At 37.5% G+C, this 15,015-nt stretch overlaps 1 protein-coding gene across 1 annotated transcript in view; it reads right to left on the bottom strand.

Annotated features, from left to right (window-relative positions):
• NEK11 (NIMA related kinase 11) overlaps positions 1-15,015 on the bottom strand; it is a 96,115-nt gene that overhangs the window by 54,614 nt on the left and 26,486 nt on the right. The window contains exons 6-10 of the mRNA XM_086615164.1: positions 9,467-9,531; positions 8,843-8,969; positions 863-1,012; positions 706-784; positions 101-186 (exon numbers count right to left, since the gene is read on the bottom strand). Coding sequence (XP_086471290.1) covers positions 101-186; positions 706-784; positions 863-1,012; positions 8,843-8,969; positions 9,467-9,531 — 507 coding nt within the window. The remainder of the gene's footprint in view (positions 1-100; positions 187-705; positions 785-862; positions 1,013-8,842; positions 8,970-9,466; positions 9,532-15,015) is intronic.

Here is a 15,015-nt window from a genome sequence, read left to right as displayed (position 1 = left end):
TAAAGCACTATGAGATTAACACAAATGTTTACAACATGATATTATTTGGCAACACTGTAATTTCATACAGCGCTGCCCATAAAACACTAAAAATACTTACACAGCATCAAAAATGGGAGCAGCTTCTTTCTGCCAGTTAAGTGCCTTGTTTTTCACAGTCATGTTTGTGAACTTGGACTGTGCGTTCTGCAAGGAAATAAAATATAAGTGGTATCAACAGTTGAGACTAAAGCGATCCAGAGACTTCAGCTATGACCCAATACAGTCCTAACGTAAAAACCGACTGAGCAGTTTCCTTCCCCACCTTCTTAGGAAGCCAAATAATATATATACACTGAAGCAAGGACCAAAAGAGCAAGATGCACTGTTTTTCATTAAAACTATGAATAACCAGAACAGTTTAGAGATTATATGTGCCCAGGCCCAAATGATCTGCACTTGTTACACATAAATACCCATTGTCCTTATTGATCATAACATTTAAAAGTGAATACATGCACCATGTAAAGTGACTAGGGCATCATTTCTCACTGCTTTGCTACCTCAGTCATATTTGTAATTTATCTCTGAAAGTCCCTTGGATTAATGTTCCCATGAACTGCTATCAAATTCTTTTTTCTCAACACATTTTTTCTGCCTCAACTCTGCTTTTGCAAAATACATACTCAAACAGTAAGTGTATAGCTATTGCTTCTTCTTATATACCTTTAGCTCTTCATCAATATAAGGGATTTTTAGGATCTCTGCTGCTGCTGGTCTCAATGAAGGATCCTTATTTAACATACTGAAACATTAAAAACCAAAAATTATAATTGATATTCCAAATTAACTTCAAAATCTGCTAAACAAGAAAATAACATACCTGCACAGCACAGCATTCAGTTTGCTTGGATATCTGTCAGGAAGAGAAGGTGTATCACCTTCTACAATTTTTAACACAACAGACAAAAAATTGTGTCCAGTAAAGGCGTGTTTCATACAGCACATCTCATATAAAATGCATCCCAGAGACCTTGAAGAGTAAAATAATAGAAACATTATAAACAGCATTTTTGAAAGCAGCATTCACAGTGACATTACAGTAAGCAAAATTACAATTGTATGCCCTTTTCTCCTGGGAATAGGATATTTTGTTATCATGCTATCCTTTTCACCGAAAATACTTTTATTCAGGTCACAAATTAGTAACTTTATAAATAGGATAAATCATCATTCTATTTCCGTAAGTGCAGGCACAAACTTAAATTTTTATATATATACATATATCTAAATATAAAAGAATAAAATAAAACCCTATTGCATGAACTAGCTTTTAAGTGGTTACTCACTAAGTTAGGAATGAGATATTTTAATTAGTGGCTGACTGACAAAGTAGTTCAGTAGTTTTTGGACATAAGTTTGTTTAAACTTGTTTTACAAATTAATTTCTGACAAAAAACTGAGGCTAAAATTCAAGTTCAAATTAAATAATGCCAGTTTCAAATAACAGAAGGGTCTTCTGGTGTGATTTCCCTCATTTGGCCACATATTCCAAATAGATTGGTTTGGATGCAAAGAATTATCAAATTTTAGATGATAGCATCATATTGCAATATTTAAAACTAAATTTCCTTGAAACTTTTTTTGGAGAAAAAAAGAAGAAAACTGAACACGCAGGTCTGGAAACCTAGCTGATAACCAGTGTCAGTTTTAAATCATTAAAAACTGGGAGGAATGATTACAAATACAGAATTTTAAAGGGGCCTCTGGTTTACCATCACCTTATTTTCCAGGCTCTTATTTACCAGTCCTGACGGAGATCATAAAAGATCAACAAGTTGAATATTCTAATGTAAACACTCTCATAGTAAATTATAAAATGACTATTCATGACACTTTGCACTTCAACTGGGTTCTGTCTGGCAAATGTATTTTAAAAAATACAGGAGCTGAGCTTTCCAGGCTTTGAAGAATGCTCAGTGTTACCTCCAGTTTGCAGTCAGGAGAACTGAGGCACTGATGTGTAGCTTGATCAAGGTCATAGAAAATGCTGGTGAGAGTCAGCTACAGGACCAGACCCATCTAAGTAACCAGCTTAAATATCAGAGCAACTTTACTCTTAATGTAGTATTTGATTGTGGTATTCATAATTTACAGAAGCAGTATAAAAACAAAGCACAGCAATAATAAGTAGAAGTACACGTAGGTGAATGGCTTTGATGAAAACAGTATGAACATTATCTTTGAAAGAAAATCATGAATAAAGTTTCAATTATTCATTCTGGTTAAAGAAGACTAATCGATTCAGTCCACATGGCGATAGAAGAACAAGAGCAAATAATTTTAAAGCTGAAACCCAGGCTCTTCATACAAAGCAAATAAAGAAGAGGAGAGAGAACAGGGGGGCTCACTCACTGGTACTTTTCAAGCAGTATGTGAAAACAATCAGAAGAACATTTTTGCTAACAACTACATAAAGACCAACCACTAAGGTACATAAATAATTGTCTAATTTTTTTAAGACTTTACTATCAACCAGCTTTCAAACATCAAAAATCTGTAAACAGTAACACACAGATGATGATCTATATTTATGATGTATTTTCAAACTCTGAAACAATCACTACATGAGAAAATACTTAAAACCAAAAAGAACAAAAAAACCCAAACAAACCTACACAAACGGCATCTGAAAGCATCAAACAAAAATGGAAAATAGCCAGAGGGAAGAAAAAAGAAAGGAAAATCCCATCCTGACAGACTGTACTATAACTGCTTTTTGCAGAATCAATCTGTTTTGGAGGCTGCTTGATTCTCGCAGCTAGAAATTGCTTAATGAGCCATTAGGAGCAGAGGATTTGCCACATCAGGGAAGCCCATTTATTCAACTAGTTTAGTACTCTGACTACACCTGAGGCTTTGGAGGAAGATGAAAAGAACACTCAGGGCATTCTGCTGCAGCCGGGGCTGCAAACAGGCTACCCAGGGAAAACCCCATCTGTCTCATGAAGAAAAATGAAGGAAAAAATAAAAGAAAAAAAGAGAGGAAAAGAATAAAGTTTTTCACTGCAGGATACAATTCTTTGATACAACATAAATACCTCCTAAGCTGAGAAATGCTACCCTAGATCCCAGAGCAAGGATATTTCTTCCCAGGACAGCTGCTGAGCTGCGATTGCCCAGGGGAGTTGCCACCAAGCTTTTGCCTCAAGACTGCATTTCTCAGTTGTGTTTCAACAGTCCTGGTCTAAGCATCTTATAAGGAGCCTATCCAGCAAGAGAAAAGTGCTTTCTGATTCCCATAAGCAATCTGCACATGATCCAAATATATAGTTTACTTAGTTTTAGAATCTTAGCTAACACTTAGCCAGCGTTATAAAATTCTGAAATGGTCATTAAGCTACCCAGCCAGAGCATTTGGTTTGACGGCTTCCTGTGTTCGTGAACAGGTTTGTCAAAGGTCCTGAACAGCACTTCCTTTCAGCAAAACTGATGTATTACCATTTCACATCGAGGTCACTCGTGCTCAATTGCATCATAAAATGGAGCATCTGGACAGGCTTCAGTGTATTCTTTACGATACCAACTGACAGATCTCTAACTTCCCCTTCTCAGGGGAAATCGCCTTGAGGTTTTTGGTGCTACTTGTGTACGTAAGCATTGCTGTCCTTTTAATGTGTTCTGATCTTTTGTAAGTTATAGTCCTTCAAAGGCTGTAAGATAAAAGTTGGCTTTTAAATTAAAAAAGCCATATAATCTAAATGCATTTCCCTTTGTGGCTTATATGTCTCAGTTCGATCGTACCAGAAGGTCTTTAGAAGCTTCTGACCCCACAGTCTATAAGGAATATGTACAAGCACACATATACCATCCCAACTCTCCCAGACACTGCTTTTCAGGTCTTCACTGCTTTTACTTCTATTTTTGGTAACTATCCTACATAAAATTTGGCAATAAAAAAAAATAATCCATCATTAATATTGAAGAAAAAGTTTAATTGGGGGAAAAGCACAGACAAGCAAGCACAATTAAAATGAAAGTCCCAAGATCCGTGGTGTAGGAAGCCAAATTTACCCAAACCATATAGACAAACCATCTGTCAAAATCTGACAGTGCTTGACAGAAGACATAGGCTACAAAGGATTTAAATGTGACTAACATTGCTTTGTCTCCGGAAGACAAAAAGGAAGTTATTTATACTTCTTGTATGTAAAGACTTTGCTAAGTCTCTAAGTAAAAAAAAGCACTTGTTTTTCAACTACATTATTTCTGTTATCACTTCTGCCTCTGAGATAATTTATAACATATAGTATGCACAAATCTTCTGAAGAGTTCCTGGATGGAGTTTGCCTTATATGCTTACAGCTTTGGAAAGAAGAGACAAATTTTATTGTTGATAACTGTTCGCATACACTTTATCTTATCGATTCAGAGACAAAATGTGATATGGTTAGAACACCCACTGCATGGACAGGCACTCAATATTTACACTCCAGGACCTATACTGGTCCTTGGCAGACTCCCCAGACGGTATAGATTTCAGAGTCTCATCTAAGTGACCCCCAAGCTCTCAGAGAAAATCTGCAAAAAACTGCAGGTGCAATACAGGCAGTAAGATACTGTGGCAGTATACTAGTGGCAGGCAAATCTTTGTAATGCTATTCAGGAGGTGAACAGGGAGATCATTTCCACTGGAATGGGCAAGAGTGATGCTTGGTTCCCAGTATGAAAAAAATCAGGACCTAAACTCATTGGGAGCCCCTGCGCCAAGGGAATCCCAGTTTTCTGGAACAGAAGACATCTCTGAGGAAGATACAACAGTATCCTTTAGCTTTAGAGCATTTGTGGGAGCTATCATTGATCTCTTTGGTGAGTCTGGGCTTTCTAGGTTGCATAAAGATACTGAAAAGTACAAAGGTATCCCTGTTGTTCAGAAGACCTCAGATAAAAAGTTAGCACTCACCTAATGCATTAGTGAGTAGTCACAACTGCTCTGAATGCACTAAGTACCGGCTTTTAGTTTACTCTTCCCTGGAAACAAATGTTTTCATTTGGTTCAAATAGTTTTGGGAGTTTGAGGATGCCCATTCTTCTCAGCCTAATGTCACAAAGCCCAAGTCTGTTTGGGCTGGAGTGATGATTTTTAGTCTCTGCATAATCTGAAATAAAAGTCGATTAAAATTGTTACTTAGTTCGTAGACTTTCATGTAATCCCTCTGGAACTCATTGCTTTCTTAATATCATTGCTGATGGGACTCCATCTGCATTTGTCAGGGCCGAGAGATCTGTTCTGCCATGATTCTTCAACAGTCTTAGTTGGATGACACTGACGCAATCTGGGTAGATTCTGACCCACTATTTCCTACCAACAATATTTCAAAAAAAAACCCTCCCAATAACAAAATAAAAACCACCCACGCCTTGTAAAACAAAAGAACTAATGAGCTATATCAGCCTAAGGCCAAAGGATCTACTATGTACACCTAGCACATGTGGTTTAACACAGGGGATGAGTCCTATTTGTTGTGTCTCTATAAGTACAGAGATGGTCAGGTATTTTCCAGGGAAAAATGGAAACATGAACTTAGGTTAAACAAGAAGTTGGAGGCTTTGTCAGCTACAGAGGTTTGATGAAACTTTTACCTGGAAGGGTTTGAAAATAACCCAGCTGCTCCTCCTGGACATCAGAGGTTCAGACCAAGGTCTCTGCTCTGTCTGATTCAGACCAAAAATACTAACTTCGGTCCCTCATACCACCAGGGACTATCTTAGCCACGAGGCTACTGGCTGTTTCACACGGCTCCCTCTGTGTTCTGTTTTCTATAAATTATACTCACTGTCCCAGAGAAGCAGATTGCAATCAAGTCCCACCACACGACTTCACCTTTCCTGACCCTAAGAAATGCCTTAAAACGAGACATACAGTCTTCAGTTTGCTTGACACATGAATGCAGTGCCATAGCACTGGTGGCATGGGAATGTCGGCCAACACCAATGCCGGTCCCACCACGCAGTGCGTAAGGCCAGGAAGGGTCACCAGGACCCCGGCACAGCAGTGCCTCTGAGTCATGCTGTGCTGGTGTAAAAGTAAGCCCCACCTGTCAAAAGTATGCACACACACCTCTTCCTGATCCTCCACCTGTCCTGGCCTCTCGAACTAGTCACTGTCTCAGCTCCGCTGCCGGCACTGCACTGACTCTTCTCCGTCTGTCGGCTCATTACGGGGAAGTGCTGATGGGCAAAGGGACTGCTGAACTGCTGAACTGAGACCAAGTGCCCAAGGAAGCTCCTTGCCTGGAAAGGAGGAAACCTCAGACTGTGTCATCTGCAAAGGCTTTCACTTACTGCCTGGCCAGTCCAGGCTCAGGGATGGTGAGGAAAACGTGCGTGCTGATTTTAATTTGCCTTCTGTAAATTAAGATTGGGCATAAAAAACATAGAGTAGCGAAGAACTCCAGCCCTGAAATTTTAACTGAGGACAAACATAAACACTGCTGCTTCTCTGAGCCTAATTGCAGAACATCTTCTGTACGTAAAAACTGTAAAACATGATGCTTTTTGCCCATTTATAGAGCTTGGGTTATAAAGGACAATACTTCTTGCACCAGCTGCAGCACTGTGAATATTCAAGCCAGTTTTTAAGAGTTAGTTGCAGAACATTTCAGTGAACATGAAAGCACAATGTCTCTTTAAAGCGTATCATTAATGCAGAGTTAATTAAGGTCTTTCCAATGAACAATGATAACTTAGAGAGATAGAAATAACTGCCTTTTCTAGAAGATATTTTATATTTTCTTACATTTAACACTTGCAATATTTGTGTGTAATACTTTGAGTCCTGCTAGAGATCAGGACAAGTCTGAAGAGAGAACATCGCTTCAGGTACACATAAATGACTTGAGCAACTTCTTCATGAACAACTGAACTTTCTGCAAAGCAGCATAAGGATTTCATCACGTGGAGCCTCCAGGGTGGGCTCCCCTTGGTGCTCAGGGATCTCTTGTCTTTTGGCCCAAATGAGGCAAACACACACAAAAAAATATCAAATAACAGAATCATTATCAGAAGATTAAATGAAGAGACGAAATGACAAAAGTTATCAAACATGAGTCATAGTAGTTGACAAGCCTGATCAGAAGAGAGTTTCTTGACTCAAAGAGAAGGGTTTTGTGGATTGGGGGTTCTAGTGAGTCAAGGCATACCTCCTCCTTAGTGCCCCTACAGTGAGGCCCAAGAAGCTCCTACTGAAGGCAGTTCCACCCTCAGATGAGTGCTCTTGGTACTGCTTTGGAAAGATTACAAAATGCATAAAGTATAGCAGAAAGCTAATAGCTAGTCAGCGAGGGAGGGGCGGGGGCAGCTTTTGTGTAAACTTTAAAAGGATGATCAACACATCATCTATAAAAATATCAGACCAAACTCTGCTTTCATTTACTGTGTGCAACTCCAGTGATTTATATGGATTGACACTTGTAACCACAAATATAACTTGAACATGTATTATATATTCCATTTCAACTGCAATAAAAGAAATTATTCTTTACAGTAAAAAAGCACAAAAGGTAGGTTTCCCTCTCTATTTACTTGTTTTGACACTTTCTGAAATCTTCTTTCAATATATTTTTGTTGACTAGATGTATTAACCGATATATGTTTTGATACAGATGAACAAGAGAGAATCTGACATCAAATCCATCTCAGATCAGCTACACAGACCGTGAGATGAGATTCCTGACACATCCGTTGCCTGGATTGAACATGTTAACTGTGAAAAATGTTTGCTACCAGTTGAAAGTACAGATGACTCTTCTAAACTTTTAGAATTATATCCTGCAGTCACAAGTATATTTTGAAGAGGCAGAACAGAGCAGAAGCTAAATTATCAAGTAAACAAACTACACTCCAGTGGCCAAACGTTTTATGAAGGAAATTCCCTGATTTGAAATATTCGTAAGAAAGGAACCTTCAGTTATGCATACCTACAGAAAAAAAAAAAAAACTCTTAAGAAACAAAGCCCATTTTATATACAAATACTATGACAGAATTAAAAAACAATAGTTTTAACTATTATCTTAAAACATGAGATGTTTTAGGACACACATATAAATAAGCCAGATAATTGCCCCATTCCAAAAAATCATTCTTTATCTTAGCTTGCAAGAATATCTGAACACCTAAACGTTTCCCAAAGTCTTTCAACAGATCTCAGCTTTTCAACTTTATTCTCTAATCTTGTCAGAAGTCTTGATTTCAAGAATTTGTACCATCTAAATGCAGAACTGACACTTTTCTACCTTTAAGCCATTTCTAAAACAGAATGCCTTTGTGCTTCTGCCCTAACACTCCAGTTATTCTCATTTTCAGCTCCCCTTCCAAGTACCTTCTTCCTTTTCACATTTGCCAATGTTTTTCACTTCAGTTCCTTAGAAGGTCCTTCTGCTTTCCTCTCAGCCAGGAATTACTCTTTCCTTGTCCACTTGGAAGTTTCATAGAAAGTTGCATCTTTCCATTCATCTATCTCAATATGAGAAAGAAAAAGGTTTCTCCCTTCCTAGCAAAACCTGAACTTGGTCTACAATCTCTACAATCATCCTGTGTCATAGTAGAGACTGGACCTGAATCTTACTCTCCTTTGAAGTCCCAGAAAATCCAGAAGAATCACTAACTACATGATTCTTAACACAAAGAGCAAACCTTCAAATTGCAAGATACGATACAAATGTCCTGGAATAGTTTTGGTGGAGTAGTGTGAGCACCCTACTGAGAGCATCGTTAAAAAAAAAAATAGTTCCTAAATAACATCAAATGCTGACCTGGAAAATAAATGCCTAATCCAACCAAAACAACATGCTGACTACTCACCAAATGTCAGATTTTGTATTATATCCCTGGTGCTTCAGTGCTTCTGGACTCATGTAGTACGGTGTCCCAGTAAATGTAGTTGCGAGATCGCATGAACCCATCAAAAGACAAGAAACTCCAAAGTCCCCTAAAAGTAACAGCAGAAACAACAATCTATTCATATAAACATATATCCACTCGTATAAACTCTTTATGTTTATTGTTAGACATGACACAATGACTAAGTCAAAAAAAAAAAGACAATATTTTAAAATATGGAAAAAACAATTTCTGTAATTCTTCAAAATAAAACCACCACTAAATCATAGAATTACAGAAGGATGTAGGTTTGAAGAGGCCTCACAAGGTCATCTGGTTCAAACCCCTGGCTCAAAGCAAGGCCAACTTCAAAGTTACATGAGGCTGCTCAGGTCCAGGTCCAGCCAAGCCTGGAGCCCCCTCAAGGCTGGAGATTTCACTGCCTCTCTGGGCCCCTGTTCCTGTGTCTGACTGGTAAATAAATGTTTGATCACAAATGAAAATGCTGTATCAGACATGACTTTATTTAAATCCCCTTATTGACAAAATGTCTGCTAGACAGTTTTTCACACTAAAATATACAATTAAAAAGTATGGAAATCTCACCAATTTTAAGAAGATTATTTTTCAAAAATATATTCTTGGCTTTCAAATCTCTGTGAAGTATCCACCTGGAATATAAAAGGAAATTCACCCTCATCCAACTTGAAGCATTCCCAGTCATGTATCAACTATCTCAAGTATTTAACTTCATTCCATGCCACGAAGGCCAGCCCACCGCTGCCATAGTCTAACCTTGTAAGTGACAATGCACAGACGATGGCATTAAGGAGCCTCATATAAACACAGAGGTGCATTCACAGACACTCACACACAGGATGAGAGCCTAACCCACCAGGATAATAAAAATGCACCCAGGAATCCCGGCTTGAGAATACAGATACAGGCTTAACATAAGCTGCAGAGGAAGGGAGATAGGCAAGTCTTCCTATCTGACACTTCTTAAAAGCATTACATCTTATTTTCTGCCAGGAGAATGAGATGTCTCAGAACAGAATAAGGGATGAGAAAAACAGCAATAAGATTCTCAAAGCTCAGGGAACTCTCCTTCAGAGAAAATGTGTTACTTGAAAGACGAATATGTATATAGACTAGGCTAGTAGTTCAAATTTTTACAGCAATGGTGTGGAAGATAAAAGAACTTTACAAAGACAGAGATCAAAAGGAAAAGGAAAAAGAACAACTAGCTCTTACAGACTTATTTTTCCATCAAAGACTGAAACAACATCATAAGCTACACACCATGTGGGGATAAACAGCATCTTCTCAATTTCTTGAAATCTTAATGTGTGACAGTAATTCTCCAGTCCCTTAAGAAAATAACACATCTCTACAGTACGCAAAACACACTCTCAATTAATTTTTGTTAATAACGCTTCCAAAAATGTTCCCTACAACCTCAACCAAACTAGAACTCATTCACTTTTAAATAGCTTGATAACACACGGCATTAGTTATCAGCTCCACTCAGGAGGAGGTTAGAATAGCACTTGGTACATACTGGGTACAGAAACTGTATTTGCTAATACAAATATAGCAGTCATTCAGCCACTTAGTTCTAAGAAAGAAAGCCACTGACATGCTTTAAGAGTCTTGAGATGTGGGCAGGAAAAACGAATATAATAATCGACTTTAATTGTTCTTGAGTGATCCTCAAATATTATCTCAAAAATTTATTGAATTATTAAAGTCTTATGCATTGAAATATTGAAATGATTTACAAAATAGTTTCCTATTCTTAAAAATATTAAGACTAGAAAATACGTATTCTACAGCACAATTTAAATAAGTAATTTAGTCCACAACTAATTTGAAAATAATTTTTGCAATAAGAGAAAAAACAATTATTAAATTTAATATACTCAGTTCTCAAATGGGGAAAAAAAATGTGAAAAGTAACTACTAGAAGACATCGTAGTATGCACATAGGCTGAGTATGAAAAGGAAACATTTCTAATTTTATGGGACATAAAGAAAAGAGTTTATGCTTCTCATGGCAATCTTTCCAGTTTTGTCCTGAAAGTAATGCCTGTAGAGAAAGGTTTGCACATGTCGTGAAATGGAAGTTTCATTCAGTGTGCCTCCACTGATGTTTATAAATAATTCATTCCCTATTTGGCAACTTTCTTGAGCAATACATGTACACTCATCATACATTACATCAGTAAGGAAATTAAGCTAAGGTGATATTCATTACTATTTCATAAGAATATATATACACGTAGTTTTATATAAATCTTGCTCTGTTAATTTAGACTCAAAGTCATCACACAGAGTCTTTGAAAGAACTTGACTTCACTGAATTAGATTTTTCTTACATATTACTGTTGAACATTGGTGGGGTTTAACTTTTTTTTTTTATTGTTATTACTTTGTAGAAATATAACCACGGACTCTTTAAACCTAAAAGTCTCTTGGATATCTGTGATTTGAATAACAGGTATCTCGAAGTATAAAAACCATCCCAAAAGCTTTCAGTAGCATATTATTTGAAAAGGTGATGAAGAGAAGATGTTTGGGTTACCTTAGTTTGAATTAGAATGTAATGCTAATATAAGCTTGCAAAATATTGATGAAAATACTATGCACATTATTTTCATCACTAATAACTATCAGATGCTTTTATATATTAATATGACTAAGAAATACTTGGGCGATTCTTTGGAATTTCCCGTGACAATGTCTCCTGATGCAAGCCACCTTATTCTGCCAGGATATGTCAGAAGATAAACACGTTACAAGATGAAACCTTAACTGAAACAACTACTTTAATTCTAGTAAAATAAACATTGAGCCTGCATTGTAAATCCAGTTTAGGAAAGAGTGTTACTTTTTGTTGTAGCAAGAAATAGATCTATAAAGGTAACACGAATTAACTGGGCTCCAGCAAAACTTAATCTAACTTGACAGTCAGTGAAGTGGTTATTGATATTTTGGGTAGAAATTAACAAGGATAGATTCAAATTTGGGCTATAAATATATCCATACCTATGTTCTATAGAGTACCTGCTTGCTGTCTCATAGTCATAAAAAGCAGCACGAAGCACTGAGCAGTGGGCAGCCTCCTTGAATAAAACTTCCTCTGCAACATACCAGCAAGTGACGCTGATTGAAGCCAAAGTAGTTTATCGCTGTGAAATATTCAGTGATTAATTTCTCTTTCCTGTATCTGAAGAACTATTTAGAGAAATAAAAGGTTCTGCATAAGTCTACATCTTGCACTAGGGAAAACAACGTGAAATCCAGATGAACTACGTGGGCAAAGCCTGCTATCCTATAGATTGAAAGCAACAGACTTGTTTGCATAAACGGTAACCTTATAAAAATCTCTATGTTGGCATATTGTTCGTAAAGATTAGCAAAGTGATGGATAACGTACTGGTCAGCTTTATTCAAATTGAGGTTAAATGAATCAATGGCTTCGTTGCCTGATTGCTGTGGGATCAATTTTGTGCACTCATGTGCGATGGGCTACAAGCATGCCAGAGAGACTAGATGATGGTTTTATGCTAACATCTAGATAAGGCCACTGAACTATGTTGCCCTCTCCTTCAGTTCCCTCTCTGATTATACCAGTGACAGATGAGGACTGAATCTATCTAAATCTAGATAATTTAGATTTCAAGCTTAAAATTAAAAAATCCTTCCAATTATGCAAAATAGCCAGTAGATAGCATAATGACCCCAGCATATTCATGCCCCCTTTGGGATTTACAAAGCATAAGTAAAAGACAGGAATGTCTAATCTGTATAATCTTTATTATCACAGGAAAATAAAAACAATCTGAGGCAGCAAAAAAAGTCCTGTTTTAAAATAAGTTTCCATCATAAGCGTTTTCAAAAAGTGCAGTTCAGCTAAAGCTGTGCAGGAAGGACAACCAAGTTAATAGTCTACGTCTAAAACCAGAAATACTAATTTTTACTGCTCTGGAATAAAAACTCCCATCCACAGCAGCTGGATATTCTAAGCAATGGCATGAGGAAGTCCAATGCACACGTAATGAACACTTCAAGCTTCTAATTCTAGTGAAAAGTTTTCTTTGCATTAGAACATAGTTCAAATATGTTTTGCAGCTTTTTTCCATATCAGTAGAGAAGAAATAATGCATGATTCCTCTGAACATAACCAGAGGGCTGTTATTATGTTTCAGTAATTCAAATTAATTTCTGCAAGCAGTTTTAAATTCTTTTAAGCCTAACCTTTTCCACTTAAGCTATTGTTTGGCTCTAAAGGAATAAGATAAAGATTAAATTTTCTAACGTGCATACAGTCAAATAACACATAATACAATACAGGAAATGCAAATAAAAACAAAACTGTCAAGTCACTTGTATGTGTCTAGAGAGGTGCTATTAAATAGCTAGGATTCAAAGAGAGAAAATGAAATGCTGTTTGGAAAAATCAAATTGCTGCTTTCACTGGAGAATTAAACAACTTTTCAGGAAACCAGTAATTTAATATACATATTTACAAAGAAAGTTTATTTATAAGATTTTTGTTTTTAAAGATTTATTTGAGAACAAGCAGAAGATAAGCAATATAGAACAGTACACAAAAGGAATGTATGGGAAAACAAGAGACAACAGAGGTATGAGAAAATACAGAAAATGAAAGACACAAAGAATAACTTTTACAATATAATAGAATAGTTCAGTTGGAAAGGTCCTACAACGACCATCTAGTCTGAATGCAATGTTATTATTATTCTGCATTAGTCTGCACAATGCATCCTCTAAACACATACATTAAAGAATGGATTTCACCAAAAGTGGACTTTCTAGATTACCAAAACTTTGAATAATAAATTGTTAAACTGGAGTCCAAGAAAGGAAAAAAACACCGCATGCTGCTAGTTTAGTTAAACGGGACTTTTATTTCCATTTCTCTCTGTCCTTTCAGTCTGAGGCGAATGCTGAAGAGCACAGCATCTCAAGAGAGCTCTCTTTGCTGTGCTCCCATCACTGTAGTCTGTGGGGGTGGCATTTCATGTACAGCCCCAGATAAATTAGAATTTAGGAACCAAAATGCTTTTGCATGCTGGACAGCAGTTCACTCTGTCCTTTTCACTCCGCAGTCTGACACCATAGGTGCAAAAAACTTACCAGGCATCTACCAGTTTAGGTCAAACGTATCCCACATACTTAAGTTTAACCCAACTCAGAAATGGTTGTTCTTGGTGACAGGTGACTTATCTCTACCTACTGTTCTGTTGCAACTCAAGTTCAGGCAACCAAATTTGGCCCAAGCCCGGCTGTGAAAGACACTTGAAACAGCTACATTAATTTGGTATTTTCACCAAAATCTTGCTTTCTGAGTACTCACGCAGGATAGAAGACTACAGATTCTAGTTTACATTCAGCTTGGAAATAACTGAATTCTCATCTCCAGGTTCTGGGTGTAACCTACTCTTCATACATAAACATCTTCTCTTCTCTGGCTGTATTAATAATTTAGGCCATTATTTTAGGCAGATTAGCACCTCTCACCAAAACATACAGGTGATTACAGACAAACACCCCTAGCCTCTGCTAAGACAGTCCTTGCAGCAATGACATTCTTATTTCTAAAAGTTCAATAGGAATAATAGTCCAAATAGTTCTGCTTGGCAAGATGAAAAATCTTGGACTTTTGGGCTACAATGCTCTTTAGAAAGGATTCTCTGTCTTGTTCATTAACATGACACTTCAGAGCTGCCAAGAGGCAAAAGCAACAGGGAGGAGACAAAGGAAAGGAGAAGATGCTGAAAGATGGTTTAACTTCAACCGGCTCACTGTTTCTGAGAAGCTGCTAGAAAAGGAGCCTGGTATTCCCATTTGCTTGGCTGTTCCTCCAGCTCCCAATGCAGGTGGCAACGTTCTGGGCCTTCTGCTCCCGGCTCAGCACAGCACTCAGTCTCCCTCATACCATGCTAAATAGTTCCACTTACCTCAAAGGTGACAGCACTGGATGACACAGGACAGGGGCCAGACAGGGCTCATGCGCATGTCCGGTACACTGGCAATGAGGGAACTGTTCAAATCACTGGAGTCAGCCTGCCTAAGTCACATTGCAGGCAAGAACTACACCCACAGAGATGACCAGATAGGTATTCATC

This window comes from Tauraco erythrolophus, chromosome 7 (genome assembly GCF_009769465.1).
Source record: "Tauraco erythrolophus isolate bTauEry1 chromosome 7, bTauEry1.pri, whole genome shotgun sequence".
In the NCBI taxonomy this organism is placed as follows: Eukaryota; Metazoa; Chordata; class Aves; order Musophagiformes; family Musophagidae; genus Tauraco; species Tauraco erythrolophus.
This window is presented reverse-complemented; position numbering and strand designations above follow the sequence as displayed.